The 14,021-nt window shown below is 39.5% G+C and overlaps 2 protein-coding genes across 2 annotated transcripts; one reads left to right on the top strand and one right to left on the bottom strand.

The window, feature by feature from the left end:
- The first annotated feature begins 75 nt into the window (after window positions 1-75).
- On the top strand, window positions 76-3,760 carry LOC111322258 (uncharacterized). The gene is made up of 3 exons (XM_022925335.2): window positions 76-1,483; window positions 1,828-2,135; window positions 2,824-3,760. Exons 1-3 carry the CDS (start codon window positions 320-322, stop codon window positions 3,014-3,016), a joined length of 1,665 nt encoding a protein of 554 aa, XP_022781070.2. The 5' UTR covers window positions 76-319; the 3' UTR covers window positions 3,017-3,760.
- On the bottom strand, window positions 3,489-7,899 carry LOC111322259 (coactosin-like protein). Its single transcript, XM_022925336.2, has 4 exons — window positions 7,731-7,899; window positions 5,430-5,512; window positions 4,514-4,671; window positions 3,489-3,914 (listed from the first exon to the last, which is right to left on the bottom strand). The coding sequence occupies exons 1-4, from the start codon at window positions 7,802-7,804 to the stop codon at window positions 3,807-3,809; spliced, it is 423 nt and encodes a 140-aa protein (XP_022781071.1). The 5' UTR covers window positions 7,805-7,899; the 3' UTR covers window positions 3,489-3,806.
- Window positions 7,900-14,021: the final 6,122 nt, after the last annotated feature.

Below are 14,021 nucleotides of genomic sequence, written 5' to 3'. Positions count from 1 at the left end.
TCTGTCCTAAATGAAGTTGGGATATCGGCTCACCGCTACTCACCATCATTGAAAATCATTTTACGTGATCGTTGATCTTAGAATAGAATAGCTCTTCGAAAGCAAAACATTTAAATTGAACTCGACTCAGCATGTAAAACAAAAAGCATTGCAATGAACCGGGCAAAGTGTTTTTTCATTATTTAAATGAAATGAAATCTTTAAGCAAATCTTTAAGCATAACTGCTTCAATTACGTTCGGTATAAGCGGTAATAGTAATACACTTAAAGCATATTCTTGCTTGCTGTTGTTACCGTCTGCATATCCGGCAACGTGGCCATGGATTCCCATCCCTGGAGCCAAATAAACTGCTACTACAACAACCACGACTGCGACAATGATACAAAGTATGATTTCAACGCCACCACTTTTGCCTCTCAGGTGATAACAACGTCATTTTCACTCGGCTTCTATTTTTGCGTCATTTTGATAAGTGCATTAGGCGTGTGCTTTAAGTCTGCAGTGAAAGTCTTCAGTTCCCACGCTGCATTCATTCTTTTTCTCATCGGAGCTATTATGGTCTCTTTGAATGTGCTCAACACGTCCGATAACAAGACAATCCTGTTGTGCCATCGCATTGTGTCCGCCTTTGCAGTCGGAATTGTTTTCTTCTTGCTAGGCGCGCTTTGTTTCTTTGAAAAGCCAACTGAGGCGGAGACTTCAACGCATCGTACCTTGGGGGAACACGAACCATCCAAGGGGCTTCTGGTGATTATAATAACTCTTCCCCTTACCACAACAGAGCTTATGCTTCTGTTAGGCGCCCAAGCTTCGGAGAAAGACATGCCTCCAAGACAAGAAAATTTGTGGTCCCTTATTGTGACCAACGATGCAATTTTCATTGTGCAAAAGTTCATCCAGGCTGCAGTTTACGTCTCTGTAAGAAGTTTAAGAGTTCGTGAAACTTACAGAGAAAACGCTCAGTTTTATTTCAAGATCTTGGCATTTTTTAACTTTGTTCAATGGGTGGACACCCTGGTGAATGTGGAAAGTGACTTGGTTCTCAACAAAGCAAGAATTACGTACGGCGAATGGTTTGTCGTGTTGGAACTGATTTACAAGGCGCTCACCATCGACTATCGTCTCTTGTGTTGCTTTATATTCCTCGAGCATTCGATGCAAATTCAAAATGAAACAGTGAGTGCTGAGACAGTAAACGCTGGCAGAGAAAACGAAACAGCCTGTAGAACAACGATTTACGATATGACCTATTCAGATCGCCAATACAGAAACCTTGGATTTCTTATTGGATTTTTTTCTTTTCTCTCTCCATTCAGCTGCGCCGTTTTTTATGTGCACAATCTTGACGTGCCTGTCTACGTGCGCGTTGCAATGAATTTCCTAAATGCCATTTGTATTTTTGTATGTGGGATGATTCTTTTGCTCAAGAACAGGCTTGAGATCGAAAGGAAAGACAAGGAGTCGGTGAGCGTTAAAATTATGGTGAGTACAGCATTGATATTGAAAATTGGGATAACCCGTAAATATAACACTCACTGAGAGGCAAAAGGTTTTGGCCACGGAAGAAAACGTTTAAAGAAAGGAATTATACCCTTGCTAATTACACTTCACAGAAGCTGGAAATATAAATCATTCATACAGGCGTCAGAGTGCATTCCGAATGAACCTTGTAAGACCTTGTAAAGCCAAAACCAAAATAAACACAACATCCAGTCAATGCTATATTTGCGAAGTGGATTCTAGTGTTTCATAAACAGTAAATGACAGAAATGTGATTATTTTTCATCACATCGTTTCTTTCACTGGTCTTCTTGTCTGTTCACCAGGCTTGCTGTTTGGGTTCTGTTGGGTTTGCCAGTTTGATGATCGAAGCAGCTCTCGCAGAGTATTGGGCGAGCACCCAATATGAATTAAACAGCTACCACTGGGCATGTGCAGAGCTTTCGGTTCGCGGGCTCACGGCTTCTTTCTTGATGGTCATGTTCCTTCATGTGAATTCTCGCGCCTTACCCTTCAACAATCCAGATGTGAAGATCAACCACTTTCTTGTACCAGTTCTGATGCTTGGAGTTATGGCTAACTTTGCAGCGTGTTTGATTGATCAATATTTTGGTCCTCTTGAGAAAAGATTGAGGTTTGTCATTTCTCCTGTCAAGCCCAGTTCCTACCGTGTAACTAAAACTGAAATGTAGACCTACTGTCGGGGACCTTACCACCGCTTGGCCGTGGAAGATCTGGGTACGAGACTAGTTTATAGTCCCGACCCAAGTCTCACGCTTTTTTCTCTTGGCCGCTGTTAAACACTATGTTTTACTTACTGAGACGGCTACGCGATTGAATGTGTTTATTCGTGTTCTTTGCGATGGAACTTCTCTGCTTACAAAAAACAATTTCGTCACTCTCAACTTGTGAACTTGTTTTTCAGTTCTATCTGCCATATTTTGCGGTCCTATACTGCTCATTAGTATAATTTCAGAGCTGAGCAAAGAGTTTCCAGCAATCTGATTTGTCGAGCGGTTCCTTATATGACGCTATATAAACCGCTCCACGAGGTTTATATAAAATGTCAAAATAAAATGTTAATAACTGTTACCAAAATGTTATGATTTTAGAAATTTCTCTGTTGTTCAACTCTGAAATCATACTAAAACAATTATTCGCCTCAGGTTCGGTGAATTGTCGAATAATCCCCTCGACTTCGTCTCGGGGATTATTCGACGATATTAACCTCGCCTTCGGCGAATAATTGTTAAATACAAAAGCTCCCTCGTGGTTTATAAAACGAACTCAACCTTAAATTGCCTCTATCTGATTTTTTGCAGATGTGAGATTACAGAAACGAGTTTGAGGCTGCTTCACGAGGCAGGACAACCTATGTACCTGGGATTCCTAATCCACGTGTTTCTTCATTTCCTCATCATACAGACGAGAATGGGTAGGTCCAGGAGGTCCCTGGCAAGAAACGACATGAATGCGCTGTTGTTGCATTCAGATGAAACAGATATCCATCCGTGAATTCAAGATCCTGCCCATCTACTGGGCAGATCAAATGCCGTAATTACTTCATTCAAAGTTCTCGACATTATCCAGCGGATAATTCTGTGCGATCAAACTCGTTCAATAGAGAATACAATACCAAAAAAGCTCCGTTCATTTAATTTCCAACATAAACAAGGAAGTCTATCGCATAAGTAAGAGCTTCCACTAGCCGTGAAATTTGCGGGAGCACGGAGAAAATTGTAAGACAAGACGCAACCACAACATCCGCGTCCATGTGGGGCAATTTTTCGTGCTCCCGTGTTTTCGCTTGAGAGGCTGGCGCAAGCTAATATACGCAGTCAACTTCAAGCATTTGATTGCCCGGATATCACCGAGTCGCAATTTGATTGGTCAAGAGGGTGGCCGCACAAGTGGCCTAAACCAATCACAAAGGGATTTCTCTTCACGCTCAATTGATAATTCCCGGCAATAAAAAGTTACACAAATATACTTCAAAACAAATTGTACCAGAGATTTTATTCCTCCTCGAAACGAAGGTATTTCTGTACATTAAGAACAATCAAATTTAGCCGAACTGGCTAGACCTCAATTTAGATATGACACTTCAGTAATTAATCAAAAGAGAGTTTCATTTATCCCTGATCCGGGTAGTACAGAGAAATCGAGGTACGTATACACAAGAGACAGTTACATGAAATTTCGAGTTATTTAGCTACTATTTTCAGTAAATGAAATCTGACCAATTCTAACGAAGGAAGATAATTGCAACAATTTCCTTTTTTTTTTTTGGACTTCGGCCTAGAAGTTACTTTCCGGTACCATAGTTCGCACCACCAGCCTTAGCGACAGCAGATTTTACGTGATCATAATCGAGTTCTTCCGTATCGCTTGTCAAAATTTCCACGGCAAAATTCTGCAACCAAAGTAAAAGACATAAATCAGCTGAAAACAATACTAGCAGCTAAGTAACTTGGTGGCACACAAAAAGAGTAGAGTAATTACAATGGCCAATCAGAACGAAGGAAATACCATATTCAGCCAATGAGAACAAAGTAAAAACAAGCAAACTACTAGAAGCGCGGGAAAACGGCGCGGATGCCCAAGTCGTAACTGGTTTTAGTTTTGCATTTGACTGGTTAAGAGAGTAGTAGAGATTCTCTAGATCAATTACATAACGGAGCAGAGTAAAACCACAGCAATCCCAGTTTACTTTCAACACTAATTGAAAATTGCTTCATCATTTTCTGTGCATTAGTTGAGATATCAGAACAACACCCTCTAGCCGATAATTTGATCTATTCTCACCGCCCGCTGATTGAGTTGGGTCATTATCTATATTTTTTGGTGGCGAAGCCGTTTAATGTTCTTCTAGTGGCTTTTATGTTGATATTATCAAAATGTAGCCACTGAAGAGGAAAGAGGAATCAGTACAAAGTTCTCAAGGCATAGCGTCTACATCTTTGACTTGAGTGTTTTTATCTGGAGAATTTTACTTCCTCACTAATATCTCACCTGAACAACCTGTTTAACTGAAGCCTTATCTGTACTGACTTTAGCCTTTTGCATTGATGACACGCTCTCGCCTATCCATGTTATGAAGGCAAATTTGGCTCGTTTGCTTAGTTCGTCGCCAGTCTCAATGCGCACAAACCCATATACGCGTTCACTCTCTGTTGAGAGAAATTACGCGTTTTGAGAAGAAGCAAGGTTTCTACGAATTAAAATCATTAGCGCGTATCTATGAGGGGGCGAAGTTAATCTAGTGCCCAGATCCTGCCGTGTAACTGTAACTGTTTGGCCGTGAAAGGTCTGGGTACGAGACTAAGAGAAAGTGTGAGGGTGCAGGGGACCTTCCGGTTTGTCTGCGAAAAAAGAGATAAATAATAACGATAATAATAAAAAATAAAAATAAAAATTAAAAAACTGGCAAACCCGCGAGTACTAGCGAGGAACTTGCGTATGACGTACACCGAGATGTACACCCTGCTCCGGTGAAGGAAGAAAAACGGTAAAGGTTTATGCCACTAGTGAGTTCGTAACAAGCAGTTTCGTGTGTGCTTTGAGGCGTTGAGCAGCGAAGACGAGAGAGGCATGAGACGGAAAAATCGCGCGCTCAAAACTGCCTGCTACGCGGGATACGATTGAGTCACGACTGATGCTCGTCCCGAGTACCTCGCAATTTCGTGACTACAATAAGTAGCTGCAACGGACTACTTCTTGCCGTTCGCCACTACACGATCTCGCGTGCACACGAGTCTTGTGCGTGCCCCCTTTCAGCTACTTTCTCCATTAGTCTCTATAAGCCTTTTACTTCCAAGATCTGCAAATCACTTTTCCATACTGTCTGCTATACATTTCTTTGTGTCAAATCAGGCAACATCCCTTTGTTGAAAGCTGGAACCTAACACTGACAGAATAAATCACTCACCGGTGAAGTGTGAACGGAATTCTTCGTAGTCAGTTCCTGATGCGGCGTGCACAATAGTCTTGTCATTATATTTATAAACAGCCCTGAAATCATACATGAAACAACGAAAGTTACAACCGTGAAACCCACTGAATCCTCCTTATTTTTGTTGACTAAGCAAGACGATAACTAAATGATAGAAACCTCCCCTCCTTTTTCTGTTCGTAACATGTCACGAAGTCTTTTGTTGTGAGGAAATCTTGTCACGACAAAGAACAAGGGAGGAAAGGCGAACTCGATCTACTACAAGTTTTTCCTTTCCGGTTAGATCAATTTTCAAAAAAGCCATTTGCCATTGCAAACGGCTTGAAACGTCATTTTGGGTCGAGAGGAGCTCTTTCAACCGTTACATTTTACATTGACGATAAGCGTTAAATTACATAGTGACTCTTGATTCTCATGCATCAGTTACAGCAGTAGCTGCTAAGATAGTACATAATGGTTGTCGATTGTTGGTTTTCGACGGAACTTCCTCACTTGATGATTTCAACAAATGAACAGAAGCACGACGGGCGACCAACGAAGTCTCGACGAGTCCCGACTGAATTCCCAGCCGTCGGACCCCACCAGAGGGTCTATTGAAATTTTACAAATTGAGTTAAAACGGTAATAAAATTATATTACACCAATCTAGAGAAATCTGCCCTTGACCTTCTATGTCTACCTCACTGCCGATCTATGAGATGCCGCACAACTCTTCCTTGGTGGGAGGGGTGGGAGGGTGGAAGCGTAAAAAAGAGACCACACGTTTTTTTTTTTTTGGCGGAGCGCGATTATGCGTGATCAGGAGCGCGATGGTGAAGTAGCGTTAGCTTCACTTGCGCTCTCTACAGAAAAATAACGCCTGATGGTTCGTTACGCTTCCCTCAAAAAGAGCGTTGCGTGACATTCTAATGAATGGCAGCGAGGGAGATTAACAACCTCCAGGAAGCGACATTTATTGGGAGCCGCTATATTTTAGCAGAATAGGAAATACCTGAATACATCTGAAGCGGTTTATTTTTCAGGCCTCTATTCTTTCACACCAAGTCTTCAAAAATTCAGAATAATAAGAGGACGGGATCTGTTCTTTACTTCTCTCAAACATGTTTAGATAACAAAGCACCTCTCGCATTCTTTGGTCACGTAACCTTCTCACTTTTATTATTATCATTTTTTTCATTTTCTACCGCAGGCAGACGAGGTTAAGGTTTTGAGGGCGCATGACGTTCAGGTATTCTATACGACAATGGACTTGTTTACTTTGTGACGGTCGATCCGGCTAGATTCAAGTAGTCGTGGAAAATGAACTTTGTAACCATTGATCCTCGGAATCCACTCTCATACTAGTCAAATGGACGAAGGTCTAAATCTGCCTTTTGTTTTTTTTTTTGTTGCTGCAAAGAGGTTTCCGAAATTTTTTGTTTTCCTCTTCTACATTTACGTCCGTGTATAAAATTGGAGGGGCGTCTGCCTGTATTTCCTCGACACTCCTTTGTATTGAGGGGCGTCTCTCATTTTTCTTTAACAACCAAGCCACGCGCAACGCGAGGCGATTATTGAAGCCGATTTTAATCCGTTTTGCACGAGCTAACAAACAACTGTTAACGTTGTTGCAACTTTCTTCGAAAGTCGGCAACGGCGTCTTGTCGTAAAAAATCGGCTCGTGTAATAGAACCCTTAGGCATACGTTCTCGACATTTTTAACAATCCCGGATAGCGCCTTGCTTCAAAAATCTCCTTAAATAGCCTGATCTTGATACCCTCTCCCAGGAAGTGTGAAAGACAAACACGGCTGCCTCTAGATAAATAATTTTGCGGTTGAAAATGCACTTCGCAAGGTAAATATTTCTACAAACAAATTTTCGAGCGTGCTTCGCAAAATTACTCACAAAAGCAATATTAATTCACCGATCATTATATATTCATCTGCCAACTCTACAGCGAATATTGATGAGTTATTTCCGTAATCGCGATTAATCTTTTAAGCGGAAATTTCGACATAAGTAATACATGACCTGCCTAGACAAATTTATTCTCAAATGTCACTCCCATTATTCACTTTTTCAAAATATATCGCCCATTCGAACACTAGGAGTAGAATGGCAAAGTGTGATAGGAAATAACTGTATTTTCTTGTCGCTTTGAAGCGCTTCGCCGCATTGCCTATCTGTCTAATAATGAAGGCGGCAGAATGCACTGCCGCAGCCTTGCAACAAGATATTTGTTTAACCGGCCGGTTTGGTTTCTCGAAGAAAAACGTTTGAATTCATTTCTACTCACCAATTTGTTTCAGATTTATCGTCCCTAACATCGAGATAAGACTGAGAGATCGCCTCTTTATCGATGGTCGCCATGGCGTGTATGAAAATGAAAATAGAGAAAAATTACGGTACCACCAAGATTCACGTGCGATTAATGACTGATGCGAACCGAACAAACGCCTTTCGTTAAGTAGTACAATTGGAGTGACGTCACTCGATAATATGTTAATTGTTTGTTGTACCGCATTAAATCATCATGAAATTTAGGTTTCGGTTCCTGATAGAGCCACAAATATTCAGCAACTGGACATCCGGGATTTTATGACAAAAATCAGTCAAAGAAACGCTACATGTGAAAGAATTGAAGCACGGGGCTAAAAAAACCGATCTTATGTTGCGTGACGCAAAGGAGACTTAAATTTTTTAATAGTCATTTCCCAGCGGTTGGCGTGACAGAAGCTTTTTGATTCTAATTGATTTTAATTAATTTGTGATTAATGAACTTTTTGAAATTTCAAGATTATGACAGAAATTTCTCTAAACATTAGAACTTTACATATTTGGACAAGCTTTTATATGCTTGAGCTAGGCTGTTTAACAGTCACTTCCACCCCCCTCCCCCCCCCAGGAAAACTAGATCTTTCCTGTGGTCAATGAGTGGATGTGTATAGTCTGCATTTTGTCTAAACGTGAGACACGTTTCCGGCAGTTCTCACAGCCTAAAAGTTTCAACATCCAAACGATTTTGACGAGTTTCTATTGGCCAATAGATGTGGGAAGATTTTTTTTTTAGGAGCTTCCAACCGCATAATCAAAGGCACGTCATTCCTGGTTTTCCGAAGTTGCGGGGTTATTTTTACTAGTGGTGTATGTCATCCCCGTTTTTATTAATCTTATATATTGTGAGTCTGTTGCTGAAGTCAGTACGAACACGCGATGAAGATCAGGAATTTATGTCATTTTTCTCCCACCCCCTAAAAAAAATTCTGTTTTCAGGCCTCTATACAAACATCGCGCCTGTTCGCAGTACGCGAAATTTTGTTTGTTTTGCCAAAAAAATCTGTCAGCGCGAAACCATTTTCAGTACAAACGATTTTATTGACCCACCAAAAATTTTCGCAAGAGCCGCCAAACGCAGAGATGCCGTCAACTAGGTTTGGAGGCCTGCAATTTTTTGTCGGGCGAGAAAATCTATTGTCCCTTGACATACTCTTCAACTGGTCATCATATTTCGTAATTGAACGTTGCGTTAGTCACAGGCAGCCCAAGCTCACTACGAGAAAAGCGGACGTGACTCTTACCGTGTTGCGTAACGTTTTATATTTAGAAAGGTTTGTATGGGATGTTATCGGTTTGCCTTAAAAGAGAGAAAAAAATGTCTTGTTTTGAAATATAATGGGCTCACTTTATTGCCTTGTTGTTTTCTTTGTTGATTCCGAACGTCTCAGGCCATTTTGAAGCGTTTTCGGCGAGTTAGCGCTATGTTGGTGTTCAACACCAACATAGCGCTAACTCGCCGAAAACGCTTCAAAATGGCCTGAGACGTTCGGAATCAACAAAGAAAACAACAAGGCAATAAAGTGAGCCCATTATATTTCAAAACAAGACATTTTTTTCTCTCTTTTAAGGCAAACCGATAACATCCCATACAAAGCTTTCTAAATATAAAACGTTACGCAACACGGTAAGAGTCACGTCCGCTTTTCTCGTAGTGAGCTTGGGCTGCCTGTGCGTTAGTAAGGTGTCGAATGACTCTCTCTCCATTTTCGAATATCAACGGGAAAAGGCTTCAGGGAAGTTACGATTTCCACAAGGGGCCCACACAAGCGGCGTGTCTGGTCGTTTGTTCGAAATATAATGAAATGTATGGGAGAATATTGAAGAGTCGTAATATCGTAAACTTATATCAAGGAATGTCTATGTTAAGGCTCAAAAATAAATGTAAACCTACCTCACTTGCTGTGTATTGTCGTTTCTAAATGATGGCGAATTTGAGCGATTTGGTAGATTTTGCGTTGAGTGTTACTTTACTGTATAAGGACTTCTTATACAGTAAAGTAATACTCAAGGAAAATCTTCCAAATCGCTCAAATTCGCCATCATTTAGAAACGACAATACACAGCAAGTGAGGTAGGTTTACATTTATTTTTGAGCCTTAACATAGACATAAGTTTACGATATTACGACTCTTCAATATTCTCCCATACATTTCTTTATATCTCGAACAAACGACCAGACACGCCACTTATATGGGATGTTACGAAAACTAAGACCCCGAAAACTAAGACCCTGAAAACTAAGACCTAAGACCTAAGACCCCGAAAACTAAGACCCCGAAAACTAAGACCCCGAAAACTAAGACCCCGAAAACTAAGACCCCGAAAACTAAGACCCCGAAAACTAAGACCCCGAAAACTAAGACCTCGAAAACTAAGACCCCGAAAACTAAGACCCCGAAAACTAAGACCCCGAAAACTAAGACCTCGAAAACTAAGACCCCGAAAACTAAGACCCTGAAAACTAAGACCTAAGACCTAAGACCCCGAAAACTAAGACCCCGAAAACTAAGACCCCGAAAACTAAGACCCCGAAAACTAAGACCCCGAAAACTAAGACCTCGAAAACTAAGACCCCGAAAACTAAGACCCCGAAAACTAAGACCCCGAAAACTAAGACCTCGAAAACTAAGACCCCGAAAACTAAGACCTCGAAAACTAAGACCCCGAAAACTAAGACCCGCATCTTTTCATTGATTTTACACTTTTCCGGTGGGTCTTAGTTTTCATAATTACGAAAGTTCATTACGAAAACTAAGACCCGATCTCATTTTTCTTGTTTATCAATTTTTACTCTATCTTGATAAATAGAATATGTTGAAATGCAAAAAGCGAATATTAGACAGCAATTAAACACCCCGTCTGATTTCAAACCAGGATTCTACAGGTCGACGGCGGCATTGATGCTTGTTGAACAACTTAGTTAAAGTCTCCGTGATCCGCAAAAGCCAACCCTTCCCAACAAAACCAAAAGCAATTGTTGACTAACCACAATCAGGGATTGCATGGCAAGCAAACAGCAAAGAAGGACGATTAAAACATTTCGCGGGGGCATTTTACCGGCTTGCGATCAGTCCTTGACCAGAAAGGACGTAAAAAGAAATCGCACTGTCACGAAATCTCGGTATCTTTTTCGATTGATTGACATTAGCAAAAACGTTAAGTAATAAACTAGAAAAGGCAAACCATTATGGTCTAAGAACAGTTTTAAACTTAAATAACTCAGTGTCTTATGAATCTGCCCTTAAATCAATCGACATGAGATCATTATCAAATAGACGCATAGAACAATCGCTCGTCATATTTTTTAAATGCTTCAAGAACAATAGCCCAAATTACTTTAGCAATTTTTTTAAACCCCGCATTCTAACTTATAATTTACGTAACAGAGGCCATAATGTTGAACAGAAATCTTACAGTACTCAATTCATGCACAACTCCTTTTCACATATTATTTTTCGAATTTGGAATCAGTTACCTTCGTCTGCAAAGTCTGCTGAAAATGTGTCAATTTTTCGTAGATCAATTAGCAAGCTCGATTTTCCCGGTTTCCAATGCAACAATTGTTCAATTTGATATTTATCATTTCCAACGATTATTCTCAGCATTTGTTACCACCATATAAATTGCATCATTAATTAAACGTAAGATCAATGACATTCTTTAAGTCTAACGCACGGCATTCACGGAAAACAGCTTTAGTGTTATAGTATGTAGTTTTAATTTTAAATATCTTAGCATATGTGATATGTAATTTTATAGGCTGATGAACCGATCGTGTTTAAATAAAGATTAAATAAAATAAATAAATAAAATAAATCAACTCATTACATTACATATTATTTATAATGCTTTTCATATTTTCTCTGTCAATCACTTTTGTCATTCCACTAATTTATTCGTGTTTTTCTCGTTGCCATGTTCCCACCCATCACGTAGCTCCTTTTTCTGCCTTTAAAAGCACACACAACCCACAATTCCCCTATTCGCTCCGACGAAGGGCTAACGCTCGAAACGTCAGCTTTTATAATCGTAACGGTGGCCAATTTACCATTTCAACTTTCTTGATATATTCAAACTTTTGTCATGAGCCTCTGGCTCGGGAGATCTGAGCAACCACTCCCTGTGTAATTGACTTTAAATAAACTATTACTATTATTATTGTGGTTACCCAAATAATTCGCACGTCTCAGTGCGAACGCAACAACAAAAATAGGTCTGCAATGCGTACATGTGCGGCTTTCGAAATAGAGCTGCTTTTTAGTGTCTGGTGTCTTACTGAGTTTCTGTTAGAGGAGCTAATAACTGATTACAGCTAGATAGTATTCTATGTCGTTCCTGTTTATTTATAAAACAAGATAACCAGCATACAATAGTCCTGAAATGTTCATTTTCAAGGTGAGGGTTAATGGCCGAACTTTCAATATGGAGGTCTCATTTTGACAACAAACACCCCAAGGATGCACATGCAACCTGAGGATTTTATGAACTGAAAAAAAACGTCACCATCATCTCTAATGGTGGCCTGACAGATTCAGTCATGATTTTGTTTACGTAACAAAGTGGAACTGAGTTCTGAAGTTTGTCGGTTGATTGTCTTTTCCAAGGCAAGTGATGTTAAATTAACTCTAGGGAAGCATTTCATATGAATATATTTGGCATTTTGTGTATCATTACACAAATGAAAAAACTTTCCAGAAGGGTCGAGATATTTGGGAAATGATGTATTCTACACTAGAAGCCATTGGGAACTTGATTTGGTTTGAATGTATGACTAATTTTGGACAAAACATGCATGTTAAGTAACACAATGCTGAACGTAAGTTTCTATTCTCCATTAAGGCACTAAGTTCTACTCTCAGTTGGTTGAGAGCAAATCATTTGCTATAATTATTGTATTTGGGTTTTGTGGGACTGTATTCTCAATAAAGAACACAGAAAAAATTCAGTTGAGGTAAGTGTATATGGGGTTGTAAATGGAAGAAATCAGGGAAAAAGGATAGGTGCCTAACAAGATCAGGACACAAGTAATATTTTAATGAATCATATGTTATATGTTGAGTAGTACTCTGAAGTGACATTACTTTAACATTGCTAATAATTTTTAACCCAATAAGATTTACTATTGACCTGGAGGTTTTAGTTAACAGAAGGTTCAATAGAGATAGAGTGTCACCATATGCATAATAGATTTCTGGAACCATAATCAGAAACATAACTTAAACACCACGGAGTTCAATGTATAGGCAAGCGCATGATGGTATCATATGATTTAAAGTACCAGAATCTTTCAAGTTTTCTAATTATTGATATTGTTATTCGTGCCAGTGTGTTTCCCAAATTTAAGTGGAGACATGAAATGAATAGGTGAACTTCACATCATCATGTAAATGGTCAACTTGACATGCTATCAAAATTTGTCCTTCAGCTGAAATCTTACTCAGGAATGCAATTTTTTTAGTGTTTATCAATATGCATAAAAATGTCCATATTGTTCGCTTAATAAAAGATATTCTATATGCAAGGCTAAAAGATTAGGAAAAAAATTATTAAAATGTTTAAACCAAACGTTTTCGGCTGTTTTCCATCATCAGGGTTGAAAATAATGACCGTCTGTACATACAAATATATCTTATGTGATTCCCGATAGGAATGTCTCCAAACTGCACAAGCTGCAGTTATAACACAAGCCAGGTCTGGGTGTGTTGGTTTGTGTGAGGAGCACTAACTTGTGATACGATCACCAGAAAAAAAAAATACTCGAAACCATACTTGCAACCAAAATGACTGACTCAGACTAGTGCGCCGGTCGACACTAGACCACGTGACAAGCGCTTGACTCTCTTGGACAAATAAATAAATAAATAAATCAGATCATGCCATAATATGGGGCTACACAATTGGTGTAAGCCACACAAAGACAGAAAATTCGTTGTTACAAAATTTTCAAATTTTTTGCAAATACTAAACCAAATTTTTCGGTGAAGTGCGAACAGGGCCTTATTTGGGAGTTTTGTAAAATTTTAGAAAATATCAAGTTGTCTAAAATATTGATAAATATTTAGAAACGTTTCTACCATTTGTTATCTAGTTTCCTGGTGAGTATCGTTCCCTAAGACAGTTTCCTACTGAATTTCTTATTCAATGAATTGTCAGCATTGCTGCGAAGATGCCAGCTGCTCAACCATCAAAAATAGCTACTTCATGTTGTTATGACAGCTGTTTTTATCGTTCTAATTTAAAGATGATCTGT

The sequence above is a fragment of the Stylophora pistillata genome, chromosome 3, assembly GCF_964205215.1.
Source record: "Stylophora pistillata chromosome 3, jaStyPist1.2, whole genome shotgun sequence".
Classification (NCBI taxonomy): domain Eukaryota; kingdom Metazoa; phylum Cnidaria; class Anthozoa; order Scleractinia; family Pocilloporidae; genus Stylophora; species Stylophora pistillata.
The sequence above is the reverse complement of the archived record's forward strand: the minus strand, read 5'-3'. Positions and strand labels throughout refer to the sequence as shown.